Source organism: Pseudopodoces humilis, chromosome 7 (assembly GCF_049639895.1).
Source record: "Pseudopodoces humilis isolate 2021_Gansu_Grassland_sample_001 chromosome 7, ASM4963989v1, whole genome shotgun sequence".
Lineage (NCBI taxonomy): Eukaryota > Metazoa > Chordata > Aves > Passeriformes > Paridae > Pseudopodoces > Pseudopodoces humilis.
Window position 1 is genome coordinate 61,081,806 of NC_142206.1, and position 14,421 is coordinate 61,096,226.

Here is a 14,421-nt window from a genome sequence, read left to right on the forward strand (position 1 = left end):
TTAAGTTGGATATTGGGAAGAAATTCTTGGCTCTGAGGCTGAGGCCCTGGCACAGAGCAGCTGTGGCTACCTCTGGATCCCTGGAAGTGTCCCAAGCCAGGCTGGATGGGCCTTGGAGCACCGTGGGGTATGGAAGGTGTCCCTGCCACGGCAGAGGGTGGAATGGGATGGGATTTAAGCTCCCCTAAACCCAGACCACTCTGAGATTCCGTAAACCCCGGACGCGGCAGCCACAGGGCCGCGGGAGGGCAGCGCCCTGTACCAGCCCTAGGGCAGCGGCTCCCGGAGCGGGGCCGAGCCTGAAGCGGGGCCGGGCCGGGCTGGGAGCGGGGCTGAGCCTGAAGCGGGGCTGAGCCTGAAGCGGGGCTGAGCCTGAAGCGGGGCTGGGCCGGGCCGGGAGCGGGGCCGGGCCGGGAGCGGGGCCCGCGTTGGCCGCGCCGGGGCGCTGCGGCGGCGCTGCCGGCCCGTCCCGTCCCGAGCCGAGCGAACCCGGCCCGGCTCGGCCGCGGAAGGAGAACGAGAAGGAGGAGGAGGAGAAGGAGGAGGAGGAAAAGGAGGAGGAGGAGGAGGCGACGGCGGCGGTGCTCCCCCTCCCTCCCTCCCTCCCTCCCCGGCGGGACAAAGGGCTGCGGCGCGCAGGTAGGAGCCGGCCCGGCCTGGCCGTCCCGGCGGACGGGCCGCAGCGCCGGCGGCATCGGAGCTCCCTCCCCGCCCGGCTCCGCTCCCAGCCCGGCCCGGCGCTTCCTGCTTGTCCCGGGGAACCGCGGAGGGCGCGGCCGCCCGCCCGCCTTTGTCTGGGCCGCCCGGAGCCCCCTGAGCCGCCGTTGCCGCCGCAGGAGCCATGGGCCGGGGGCCGCCGCGGTAGGAGCATCCCGGGGCCGGTGGGGACGCGGCGCTGGACATGGAGCCGGCGGCGCGGGCCGGCGGGGATATCCTGAGGCGGAACCCGCAGCAGGACTACGAGCTGATCCAGCGGGTGGGGAGCGGCACCTACGGCGACGTGTACAAGGTGAGCGGCGGGGGGGCCGCCTCTGGCAGGGCCGGAGGATTCCCACTTGTGTGGAAAAGGATTGACTGTGAGGGAGGTGAGGCCCTGGCACAGGGTGCCCAGAGCAGCTGGGGCTGCCTCTGGATCCCTAAAAGTGTCCAAGGCCAGGTTGGACAGGACTTGGAGAAACCTGGGGTAGTGCAAGGTGTCCCTGCTCATGGCAAGGGGTTTGACTGAATGAGATTTTTAAGGTTCCTTCCAACCTAAACCATTCTGGTATTCTGTGCTTGCAGCACCAGAGAAGGTTCTCTCTTAGCGCTGCTCTTGTTGGAGGTTTGAGTTGGTGAATATCGCAGGCGATACTTCCCGAGGAGAGGTAGAGGATCTCTCTTGGCTGTACCTGTTTGCGGAACGCATCCAGTTAAAGCACCTGATTAAAAGGGTGCCACTTTATCCCCGAGGTTAATAATAGCCTGTGAAAGGCAGAAGCAGATTAAAGCTCTTCAGAAGCTGGAACGGAGCTGCAGCACGAGGTAGAGTTAGTGCAGCTTCATCAAGTAGATGCTCTTGGAATGGTGCATACAAAGAGTGGCCCTGTCCATGGCACAGAGTTGGCACTGGGTGATATTTTAGGTCCTTCCCAAGCCAAACCATTCTGGGATTCTATAACTTTGTGTTGATGCTCATATCACCAGAACCACGGCCACTGGGGACAGGAGGTGCAGGCGGTGGTGTGTTCTTCTGAGCCCTGTCCTCAGACATCAGGGATGTTCCTCGGACATCAGGGATGTTCCTCAGACATCAGGGATGTTCCTCATACCTCCAGTCGGCTCAGCAGCTTTTAGGGCTGGGTGAATTATAAAGAAAACCCTAAAGTTTTCAACCTGTGCTTGGCAATGTGCGTGTAGAGCTGCACGGGGAAGGAGGCTGTGGGATGTTTTCCTTTGTAGTGCTGTTGAGTGTGCTTAAAATAGACCTGACACAGCCAAGCGTGCAAGGGAAGGTGTGTTACTGTGCCACATGAAAGGCAGCAGTAATTGCTCCTGCTGGGGGAGGGCTCTTTGCTAATGTTCAAATTGAAGTTTTATAGATGGATCCTGTTCCTAGCACCCCTTTGAAATGGTTACTTATGACCTCAGGGAGTTATTTTTAAAAGTTTTCATGGTGCATATTTACCTTCCTCTTTTATTTTTTATTTTTTTTTCTCCTGCAGTGCTGTGCACAGATCAGTCAACTTCTTTCCTAGGAATTCTAGCAGTAAATCCTTTAAAAGTACATTTCAGCTGTCATAAATCTGGGACTCAGCATACCTTGAGCTGCTTTGTTTGTGTGTTCCTGCCCAGTGCAGGGCAGCATGACAAGAAATAACCAGGCAGCACGACAAGAAATAACTAGTTGCATTGCAGGGAAGTGTTTTTGTGTCATCTCTTTGTGGAAAAAGAAATATTCTGCTTCTCATTATCCTGGTAATTAGTGGAGAGCTGTGCTGACATGTCATCCAGCTTCCGGTTCCGGAGCTGGGTTGGATGCATGGCTCTGCTCCATGCCATGTAAACACATCCATCCCCTTTAAACAAAAAAAACCACAACCCTCTGCCCCCCTCCTCCACTCTCTGGGTGATGAAAAATGTGCCTTCTACTCCTGAAACGGTTTCAGATAAGGAGTAAACCCAAACTTTCTCCTCGTGCAGCCCGGCAAATTTAAATCAAAGTTTTTGGCAGCTGTTTCAGGCATTGTTAGGAGTCTGAAACAGGTATAAAGTTAAAGAGTTTAAAGTAGTTTGAGAGGCTGCATTTGTTTCTAGGTCATTGGTTTGCTCTTTGTTTTTGTAAAGGCCTGCAACAGGAACTGTATCAAGGGAATACTGAATCAGATGGCACTGCCTCTTATGACAAATATGCACAGCAAACTTATTTTCTGAAGTCATTGATGTTATGATGATTTTAGAAGTGAGGTAAACCTTTTTTTCTTGAAAGGACTTAACATATAAACATTGTACTTTCATTTTTCTTAGTCCCTGGTAAGTCTCAGTGCAGATGGCATATCTTGTGCTCACTGAGGGCTGTCAGAAGTGCTTATAAAATGCATTTATTAGTGAGTATCCAAGTGTTTTTTTGTTGCAGAGCTCGGGAAAGGTTTGCTAGAGAGTGCTCTTAAATTAAAATGGAATTTTCCCCTCACCTCTTCAAGTGGTTTCTCTGCTCCTTCACTAATAATGAGTCACCAGTGTCTCCAGCACAGTTGTTTTTGGGATGTCTATACCAGGCAGCCTCTCTGATTGTGGGACATCTGCCTCTTCCTCAGATGCTTTTTGGTAGTGGCGGTTAATGCTTTAAATTCTTCTTGGGGAATTTGGTGGTTTTTAGAGTAATTGGCTCTTTTTTGGTTGGTGAAGGTGGAGGTTAAGCAAATATTTCCCTTCACTCTTAGGTTACAGGAGAATATTTAAGGTTTTTCCAAAATTCCCCTTCCCACTTTGCTTTTCTTCACTTTTTGCTTTGCTTACTATCATGAAAGCTTTAAACAGAGATGTGTTTTCTTAGTGTTTATGGGGTTTATTTCTCTTGTCTGTCACATGGCACACAATGGTTGATTGTAGGATTGCTCCTAAGTGCTGGATTGTTGATGTTGTTTTAATATCTTTTTTTTCCCCAAAATGCATTTCAGGGCTGGGGAGAAACCATCTGTAAATAAATTCTTGTCTATTCACAGCCTGTGTAAATAGATCCAAGTTTGGGTCTAGAAGTCTTGGAAGTAGTTTCCATTACAATCCTGATTTGTTAGTTGTCTCATTCGTGGTGGGAAAACTTTATTTTTCTTTTTAATAGAGGATATTAATATTAAACCATTTCTGATCCACTGGAATATTTTATCCCTCACAGCATTGCACCAAGAGATCTTGAATTACTGACTTGTGAAAGAGGTTGTAATAACAAAAATGAGAACTGGAACTTAATAAAATGCTGTTTAAAAAATAGTATTTTTATGTCCCCAGTGTCTCTCAAATCTAATCTGGCTTTCCTGGAAAGGTCTTCCCATCGTAGTCATAAAAATTAAAATCTCAAAGCAGTGTTTAAAATGACATAAATTTGTTGTGTTTGCTTTCAGAAATTCTGAAACACATCTGTTTTGTGCTGAAATAGATGTTGTGTGTGTGGTTAATGAAGAAACACACATTTGACTGGGGTCTAGGAGCAGAAAATGAAAAAAAGCTGCTGGAGACTGTAAATGGAATTTAACCTCCAGCATTAGGAAGTGGCTGGTCAGATCCCATCCCAGGTAAATTCCCAGTGTGGTTAGATGTTTCCCAGGATGGGTTTTCACACCAGCATGACCCGTGAGCGAACCTGCAGCTTTTCAGTAGGGCTTTGTAGCCCTAATTTGATTAAGGCTGGTTTGATAACAAGGTCCCACCATCAGCTGTAAAATCACACATTCCTGCAGTCCATGGCATTTTCTGGAAGTACTTGGAATAGCATAAGACTGGCTTGTTTTGCTTAACTTGTGGAATTTGGTTGCATCAGAACATCCAGTTATTTGCTTGTGTGTAATTGTGGATTTTGGTGTCCTCAAGGGGCTTTGAAAACGGGAGTTGGATTTGCGGGATAATTTTCCTGCTGCTCGTCCTTCCTGAGATTTCCTGTGTGGATTTTTTTTTTTTATTGGAGTGTTTGTTAATGTCTCTGAAGAGGTTTGGTGGAGAGATTTAGGGGAAATTGTCCAAGTGTCCAAGTCCAGGCTGGACAAGGCTTGGAGCAGCCTGGGATAGTGGAAGGTGTCCCTGCCATGGCAGGGGGGTGGGATGGGATGAGCTTTAAGGTCCCTTCCAACCCAAACCATTCCCAGGACCCAGCTTTTTGTATTTTCCATTCCAAGTGCCCCAAAACCAGAGTTTTAACTGCTCCTTGCTTCTGCAGAGTGGAACAAAAGGCTAGTTGATGTAAATGGATGCAAATTCATCCTTGTTGAATGCTGTTGTTTGGCAGCTGAGCCGGGAGCCCATGGATGTGCCGGCCCGGCACCCTGGGCCGGATGAATAGCGGGATGTCTGTGCTCCCCGATGATCAAACATGACCTTGTGCAGAAATTCTAAAGCTGGCTTGTTTGGGCTTTTCCAAGCAGGATTGTGAGCAGTGCCACAGTGGCTTTCTTGAAAAGTAAGCACAAGGGACAAGAAATGCAGCAAATTCATGGTAGAAACTGCCTGTAAACAAGAGGCGCTTTTTTATTGAATATCATGAAAATTTCATTCTTTATGGAGTCACCTGCTTGGTCTCTCTTCTCTTGAGATTATTTTCATTATTTTTTAATCTCCTGCACCAAATGAAGGCATCAGCTTAGAAGAAACCTGCAGTGTTTTGCTACTGATTCCTGCTGGAAAATAGTGAGAAATAAAATTGGATTGTGGCACAAACAGACTCTTTGCTCAAATGCAATTTAAAACAAACAGAGATTTATTTTACTTTCTTTGTGTTTTCTTTTTTTAAAGGTTGCCATAAAAGTGTGATTCTGTCCAGTTTGAATCAGGCTTCAAGCCTGCTTGTGTGGTCACTGCCTTGATCTCAGAGCTCTGGATTCTAATTCCCAGTGCAGCCAAAGGCTGTTGAGAACCTGGATTTAATGTTTAAAAAATAATTCTCAATGCCATTCTAATCTCTCAGATAATGAAAATTTATCAGTTGAAGTGTTTTACTGCTTAAGTCAACAAGTTAAGAGCAGAGTATTAAGGCTTTTTTTTTTTTGATACCAGAGAACAGTTATGGCTGTGACAGCTTTTAATCACATATTCCTAATGTAATACAAACATGTTTTGGCAGCTGCAGACCAATTGGATTTGGCCATCCCTGACTCAGCACTTCTGTCCCTGCTGAATATATGTTGCTTCCACATATAAATGACCATAAAACATCTGTCATATGGGGGATTCCACTCTTTCTCTACAGATCAAAGCCCTCTGGTCAGGAGTGTTTGCTGTAGCTATGCCTGAACTCTGTGTGTTCTTTTTTCCATAGGAATGGTGTTTGGAATGACATCAAAACAGTGCTCTTGAGTTTTTTCTTATTGCTGTGGAGTTCCTCTTCTGGGGAATGGCACGCTTTTCTTTTAGGATGCAGTCAGTAGGATTTCTGTTTTGAGAGCTGAGGTGCTCCGTGGCTTGTTGATACCCTCTGTGAGGATATTCAGCAGTGGAAGATGAAATATTTGGGTTTCTATTTGAAATATTTGTAATAGTTTTTCTTATTAAGGATTTGGTCTTCGATGTGAGATGTTCCAAGCTGTTTGGCTTTAAATATTAAATCCTGTCACTCATGTTTCTGTTTATCAAGAACTGTAGTGGCGGGATAAGGAGTAATGGGTTCAAAGTGAAAGGAGGGAAATTAAGGTTGGATATGCAGAAGGAATTCCTGGCTGTGAGGCTGATGAGGGTGTCCAGAGAAGCTCTGGCTGCCCCTGGATCCCTGGAAGTGTCCAAGGCCAGGCTGGAGAATCCTAGGATAGTGGAAGGTGTCCCTCTCCGTGGCAGGGATGGAACTGGATGAGCTTTAATGTTTCTTCCAACCCAAACCATTCTGGAATTCTGTGTTTTCTGTGAATGGGAAGTTATGTGGTGGAGGTAGTGTTTCACCTGGTTATTTCTCCATGTCTCTTACTTTGAGGAGCAGACACTCTCCAAAATCTTAAAAATAATCTAATTTCTTCTCAATGTGAGATATCCATTAAGAGGAAGCAAACAGTGCAGGTCACACACCACTCATCCCCCAGCAGCAGAGACCTGAGAGGGAAGAACAGATCAAAGATCAGAGCATTGGCCTGCCAGGATCTCCTTCCATCTCCAGAAGATGCAGCGATCATTTTCACTGTCAACATTTGGATAGCCTGGAAGGAACCCAGGATTTCTGGGATGAGTGTCTGAGCCCCAGTTCTGTCAGAGAGGTGCGTGGTAGAAGCTCACAGATCTTCCCTGTCAGAGGGAGCAGCTCTTCCTGTCAGCAAGGCCGTGACGGAGTTTGGCAGCGCGTTCCGCTGACACCAGCAACTGTCCGTCCTCATTCCAGCTGGAAAAACAACCTTCCCTGCTACCTTTAGCTGTGTTTGGCACCTGCTGCTTGCCTGCAGCTGGGAGTGAAGAGGAGAGGCAGCATCAGCCCAAGGTGATTTTGGGGGACATCTCCATATTCATGAAGTTGTTCTTCAGCTCAAGGCAATCTCCATGCCTTGTGGTGGAGATTGCCGAGGCTTTTCACAAGGATGTGGAGTGATAAGATAAAAGGGAATGGCTTCACACTGACAGAGGGCAGGGTTAGATGGGATATTAGGATTAAAATCTTGGCTGGGAGGGTGGGGAGGCCCTGGCACAGGGTGCCCAGAGAAGCTGTGGCTGCCCCTGGATCCCTGGAAGCATCCAAGGCCAGTTTGGATGGGGCTTGGAGCAAGTGGAAGGTGTCCCTGGGCATGGCAGGGGGTGGAATGAGTTGATTGTTAAATTCTCTTCCATCCCAAACCGTTCTGGGGTTCTGTGACTTTCTCACACTTTGCCATTTCGTTAGGTTTTCACATTTTAAATTTTCCAAAGAAGCTAGAAGAGTTCTTTCCCAGTTTCTGAAGGCTTTCTAGCAGTAAGAGCACTCAGCAAGGTTTAGTGGACACAGCCACCTTGGATTTGGGGATTTATGCTAGTCCCAAATCCATTCTGGATTTCCAATGGAAAATCACATATGGAGGCTGGATAAACCCTTCCTTCCTAGAAGGACAAAAATTTGTGAGTTTGGCACAGAGAGATTTCAGTTCTGCTCTTCAGCTTTCTAAATTCTTTCACCCAAGTGTTGGAGTGATTCATTTCATCCAGCACATTGGATGTTTTCAGCAGGATCCTCCTCAGCCAAAGTTTACCTTTTTCCATGAGAGATGGAAAACACCGTGAGGAGAAGCTGCAGCTTGACCACATCTTTGAAGCTCTTGAGTGAAAGAGCACGTGGGAGGGTGAGCAACAGAATTCCTTCCAGGATTGTCCTTTTCCAGTACTTTTCCCTAATCCCTTATCCTGTTTCCACTTACTTCTATTCCCCTAAAGATAGTAAAAAGATGATACAAATTATGGATACCCTCAGAACACCCCAGTCCTGGTGTCCAAAACTGCTGCATTTACTGATCCTTCAAAATGGCATCTTTAATTCCAGATTTAATATCTTGGCATGTTGGAATTACTCCTCCCCCAAGTGTATTTTTGTGTCTTCTGTATGAATATAGTGTCTAGGAGGTTCATGTTTTCATAGAGATGAGGAAGATTTGGCTGGAGAAAGAATGTCTGAAAAAAGAAAGCTGAATGAACCATATTTTCAGCTCAGTGTGAAAAAGCTGGATTTGCAGCGTGTTTGAAATGTGAATTTTGAGACGTTCCAGGAAGACAAGTGGGTTTTTTTTTTCCCCGAGTGAAAAAGTTATTGCAGGGGGATTCTGTCTTATCTTGTTGATAAGAAATCATTCCTAAGCTGGTGGATTTTTTTTGAATAGGTTTGTCTTGTGCAGCATTAAGGACATAACTTTTTACATTTAATGGAATGGTCCACCTCAATAATCTGTATTTTTGTCCTGTTCTCAGCTCTGTGTGTGATTCTTTGCTGATCCTTGCTGTTGAAGCAATAAAGAATTGAGTTCTGGTTGCCTTAACTTGCTGTTTAACGTACAGACACGCAAGATCAGAGTTGAGTTATAAACATCAGGCTCCCAAAGATATTTGGGGGATTTAGTCATTAATCCCAAGGGAAGGTAACTGGTAAAATCTCTTGTACAGGCACAGAGATGTAAACATGGTAGGTAAAAAGAATAAAGGTGGGGCCATACCGTCTTGTATGGATGTATTTTCTTTTGATAAAATTAAAGAATTAAATTTAATTTAAAACTAAAAGAATTAAAATTTGGCAGGAAGCTGTGCCTGATGGGTGCTCATTGCTCTCAGTGATGGAACAGCTTCAGGTATTTGTGTTTTATTTATGAGGGGTTGGGAAACAACAGCAGCTGAAATTTTGAAGCATTTGGTCTACAGTGAGTAAAGGGGAGAGTATTTGATGTGTTCCTTGTAAATATTGACAGCCCAGACCCCAGACAGGCCCCAGGATGAGCAGTTTCTGATAAAACCATTTTGTTTTCTCAGGCATGTGTGTGATTAAACGTAAAACAATCCTCTGCTTCTTGGTTAATTATGAAGAGGTAGGAACAGGTTCTGGATTAACACAGAGCCTTCTAAACTTTGCCAGACAGTTCCTGTCCTGAGCGTCTCGTTTTTAAATTTGGCTCACAGTGTCAAACAGGACAAAGGGATTTCTGAGGATGGATAAGGAGATCTCGATTTTTGGTTTCATGATCTTTCAAACAACCGCCTGTGCAGGACACAGGAATATGGATTTTTCCTTTTTCTCATTCCGTGGGTGTTGAGGCTTGTGTAAATCCTGCAGTGGGATGTCTCGAGTACAGCCTGACTGTGCTGGCTCCAGGAGGGATGGAGGAGGAGGAGGAGGAGGACAGGCTGTGGCTTTGCTCCATGAAAGCATTCTGTGAAATTCCCCATCCCTGGAACTGCTCAAAGCCAGGTTGGATGGAGCTTGGAGCAACCTTGTAGTGGAAGTGTCCCTGCTCCCAGCAGAGGGGTGGAAGGAGGTGTTGTTCCAACCCAAACCATTCCATGACTTTTTAAGTAACTTTCCCCATGTGCTTTGTTGTGCTTCCTCCAGCAGAGCTGAGGGAGAATTTTGGGAGCAGGGAAGCAGCCAGGCTGTGCAGAGTCTCTACCACGATTTCCTCTGGCTCTCTGGAGCACATTCCTTAGTGGTGTCTGGCTCGGGAAGGCTGGTCCATGGAAAATGCACACAGCTGCTGCAGGGAGAGGATTGCATTCCTTGGAGATGGGAGCAGTGAGATGGAGGGATGGGCCTTGGGGGCTCCCCAGGGATCCAACAAATGTGAATTTCAAACCCTAGAGAAACACACTAAAGAAAATAAAATCTATATATGAGGCAAGATGGAAAATCAGCGCGTTAAAATTTAAAAATACTTCTTTCAAAATTCCACTTAAATCATCAGGCCCAATTTACCAGAATATCCTAATTATGTAATTACATGTATTACTTGAGCAGCACAGTTTTGGTTCATTTTTCAAAGTAAAGTGAGGAAGTCACTGGCCAAGTGCTTGAAATCAGGTGACTGAAGTGAAACTGGTGCTTGATCACTGTAGATGAAATTGTAGAAACAAAATTCTTATTTTCATGTGACATCTTGAAAAAGAGTCTTGTTTTCAGGTGACATCATTTACACGAGTTAATAGGTTAAAATTAAGAAAACAATAATAATAAAAAAGCCAGACCAGTTTTTTTTTCCTCTGTTCTGGCTAAAAATAAAACATGAGAGGATGAGATAACTTGCACGATTTTCAGTTATCATCTGTAATGAAGTGGCAGCATATTTCCTCTTTCCTTCATCAGCAGAAGTGCAAAACATATTTTATCTGTAACCTTTCTCATGTACCAGCACATTTAGAACTTCAATTTTTCCTCACTAAAAAAAAGAAAACCCAACTAAAATGTCATTTCTGTTTATCCCAACAGAATTCCAGGTTCTGATTTTGAGTTTTCTCCTGAATTAGAGATACTGCTGATCACTATTTCATCACTATAAAATGAAGACTGTAAATAAATGCTGGGGTTTATTTTAGTAGAAACAGCTGTCCCAGTATCATAAAGAAGCATCAAATCTTACCCATCTCCCACCCCAAGAAGGTGACAATTGATACAGTCCAGATGCAAACCAAAGTTTAATTATAGAACAGAAAAAGAATCTTCTAACTCCTATTTTTAGCTAATTTCCCTTTAACTTTTTCAATTACACAACTTCTTTATTAATTCTGTTCTGGTCACTGGTTTATTTAACAATAAAGAGCAAAACACTGACCTGTTTTCTTCATCAAGGCAAATTTATGGCTTGTTCCTCTTAATTTTGTAATTGTGAGTTCATCTCTGAGGAAGTGAGATTTTAAGGAGGTGATTTCTGAACAGCTTTGTTGGAGGTAGATTTTTCTACTTAAATCTACATTTTCCACCTGAATATCTCTAGATTTTATCAGATAAATTATAAAAAAAAAGGAGTTGATGAGGATTTTTACCTTTGGTTTGGAGGGCTTGATATAACAGTTGCAATCTCAAAATTCCATTTTTTTTCCCTTTAAAAAGCCAGTGGAGGCTCCTGAGTGTTGCCTTTGTGAGGAGTCACATCTCACGGTGTGATAGCTCATATTTACAAAGCAGTAAAAATACCTTTTCCTTTGGTAAAGAAGTAAATGATGGTCTTAAATTCTTTAGTTTTTAATTATAGAAAAGCAACTAGTCTTTTCCTTCAGAAATTTGTTTTCTCCCTGCCTGGAAAGCCAGATTTATTTTTTTGTGTGTGTTTCTTTTTTGTTTGTTTGTTTTGGTTGGGTTTTTTTTTGTGGGTTTTTTTTTTTTGGTCAGTGAAAAGGAGGCAAATAGATATTTCCTTTCAAATATTTTGGTTGTCACATCTCTTAGTTCTTTCATCTCTAAGGAATAAATAAATTCCCCTGCAGCTGATGAAATGTATAATTATTTAATGTTACTTGGGTTTGTATTTCATAATACTGTGAGAGGTTTCTTTGCTGTCGTGGTCTATGCATTCAACATAGGAATATAATAAAATTGGTTTACATTTATTCTCTGTATCTTCTAGTGAATAAATCCTTTTAAAATCCATCTTGCTTTGTAGTTTAATGTATTAGAAGGTATATTTGCTTTTTTTTCTCTCTCCTTTCTCTTCCCTATTTTATACCCTGGCCTATAAAGCTGTTGGGCATCTGTTCATTTTTAAGTATATCAGCAGCTCCATGGGCATTCTTTGATTTTCATGATCTTATGTTCAAAAATGTTTATTATTCCCCAGGAAAAATGAGTTATTTCTAGTAGCTTTTCAGACCACTGTAATGCTGTAATGCACACAGTTGTGACTTGAAAAGGTTTTTTTCTGGTTTGTTTTTTTTCTCCAGCTGAGTCAAAACTGGGACCTTTTTAAATTTATTTTTTTTCTCATGTGGTATTTGTTTGTATCCTTTGTGCTGCATTAGTTGCTAAATAGTATTTTTGTGGTCAGGGTCTGTTTCTAGCTTTGGCTTTTTAGTTTTAGAAGGATGATGCCAAATATTTTGCAAAGGATTCTCTGCCAAGAAAATTTCATAGGAGAATAACCAACCTCTGCTTGGAAACACACAGCTGATTTCTTTTGTTATTTTTTTTCCCCTCAAAATAAATGTTAAGTTGTGCATTGATCTTTGCTTTATTATTGTTATCTTTATTTGCCCAGGCCTTTGTCCTTCAATAATTATCACCATGGATGAGAATTAAATGGTTTTAGTGGCTACTGAGACCTGCAAAACCCCTCTGCTTATACAAATCCTCAGTGTGGTTTTCTGGAGAATAAAGGGAGTTGGCCTCACATCATTAATGAGCTGTTAATCCCTTATTACTTGAGTTAATTGGCATTGAGTAAGAAAGTGTCTAAGTGGAAGGTAGGTTCTCCTCCTCCCAATTTTTCCTGCCAGAGATAAACTATCTAAATTCCAGCAAAATAAATACATTTAAGCCTTATTTGCATTATAGCTGTGGTCAGGAGTGCCGGTGGTGGGTCTGGGATTTAGGTTTTAATGTGCATTTTATTTAAATCCTGGGGCTTCTGCGTATTCTGGGCTCTGTCCTTTCAACAGGGGAAGCTGTAAATGTGGAAATAGGGAGTGACAGCTGGGAATTTTTCACCCAGCCTCGTGCTACTGCATGTTCTGAGGGATGAGGACTGGCAGTATCCATCTGGAGAGCACCCACAAAATCAATATTTGTCCTTGTACAATATTCAGCTCAGAGATCCAAAGCGATGGCTCTGTTGCAACTACAGAGTAATAAATTAGTAAAAATGAGCATGGAAATCTTCATGTTGGGTTTATCCCAAAAATCAGGCACTGCTGGTTGTAAGAGTCCATTCTCTTTTAGTGTCTTGAATCTATAAAGTCTCTGTTTGGCAAATGGTTTCTGAAAGCCTCTGTGCTTTCCACTCTAAAGGAGTCTGGTACCGCTCTCCATCTCCTGGAGATGGAAGATTACAGGGAGAAGAATTGCCTCTGGATCTTTCTGCTTCCTAAAAGACAAACAAAAATTAGGAATGGTGTTCAGGTGTTTTCTTCCAGCAGCAAAGAGCAGCCAGACATCTGCCCCAGGTGTGAGCACACTGCAGAGGGGAGTGGAGTGTCCCCATGGGGAGGGACAGCTGGAGCATCACTCTGTGAAGAAAAGCTGAGGGATTTGGGGTTGTTCAGCCTAGAGAATAGAAACACTGAGGTTAATTTATTGTGGTCTTTCAGGACCTGAAGGAACAAACAAAAAAAGATGGAGAGACTTTGAGCAAGGGCTTGGAGGGACAGGACACAGGGAATGGCTTCCCACTGCCAGAGGGCAGGGTTAGATGGGATATTGGGAAGGAATTCCTGGCTGGGAGGCTCTGGAATAGAATTCCCAGAGAAGCTGTGGCTGTCCCTGGATCCCTGGAAATGTCCAAGGCCAGGCTGCATGGGGCTTGGAGCAACCTGGGATAGTGGAAGGTGTCCCTGCCATGGCAGGGGTGAACTGAACAATCTTTAAGGTCCCTTCCAACTCAAACCATTGTGGGATTTTTGATTCTATGACAGTTGTTTCTGTCTGGCAGAAATCATCATGTCCAGTAAGATTTGCATTAACATTTGCCAGAGTTGTCCAATTTTGGGGTTTTCTAAGCTTTCCTCCTTTGTTCCTTTTACATTTTTAATCCATTCACAGACCTTCAGAGGTGAAAGAAGACGTTCAGCATCTTTTACATCTTTTACTCTCAGCACCAAGCACAAGGGACTTATCCAGATGTCTCACTCTCCTTAGGTTTTCTTGGGATGGAGTTGTGGAGAATTTTGGCTTGATTTTGCTTATTTTGTATTGTATAAAAGGGGTTAAACCCCCAAACCAAGAACTGCAGATGTGTGGGTTTGGTACAGGCACCATTTAGGGAAGAATTCATGGATTGAATGCCATTCCTAGGAGTCTCCTGAGGGTACTTTTGGGGTGTGCTGGTATTGGGAGAGGAACCAACACACTCTGTTCCCTCCAAAACTGGGGAGCAGCAGTGGGAGCTGCTGATTTTGGCTGGAGCCAGGGCAAGGAATTCTTCCCCTTGACACCATCCTGACACCGAGTTTTGGATCCGCTCTGAGCAGATCTGGCTTGGCTCTGACCTCTTTGCTTGGGTTAACCTGCAGATTTTCAAGGATGTTTCATTTTAGAACTTTCAGAGAGTTTGGTTTCTTTTACTAAAGTACTTTTTTAGTGTACAGCGTTGCAAAAAGCTGCGGTGTCCTCTT

At 44.1% G+C, this 14,421-nt stretch overlaps 1 protein-coding gene across 1 annotated transcript in view; it reads left to right on the top strand.

Annotated features, from left to right (window-relative positions):
• The first annotated feature begins 630 nt into the window (after positions 1-630).
• MAP4K5 (mitogen-activated protein kinase kinase kinase kinase 5) overlaps positions 631-14,421 on the top strand; it is a 56,697-nt gene continuing 42,906 nt past the window's right edge. The window contains exon 1 of the mRNA XM_088057621.1: positions 631-1,009. Coding sequence (XP_087913747.1) covers positions 902-1,009 — 108 coding nt within the window. The 5' untranslated portion in view covers positions 631-901. The remainder of the gene's footprint in view (positions 1,010-14,421) is intronic.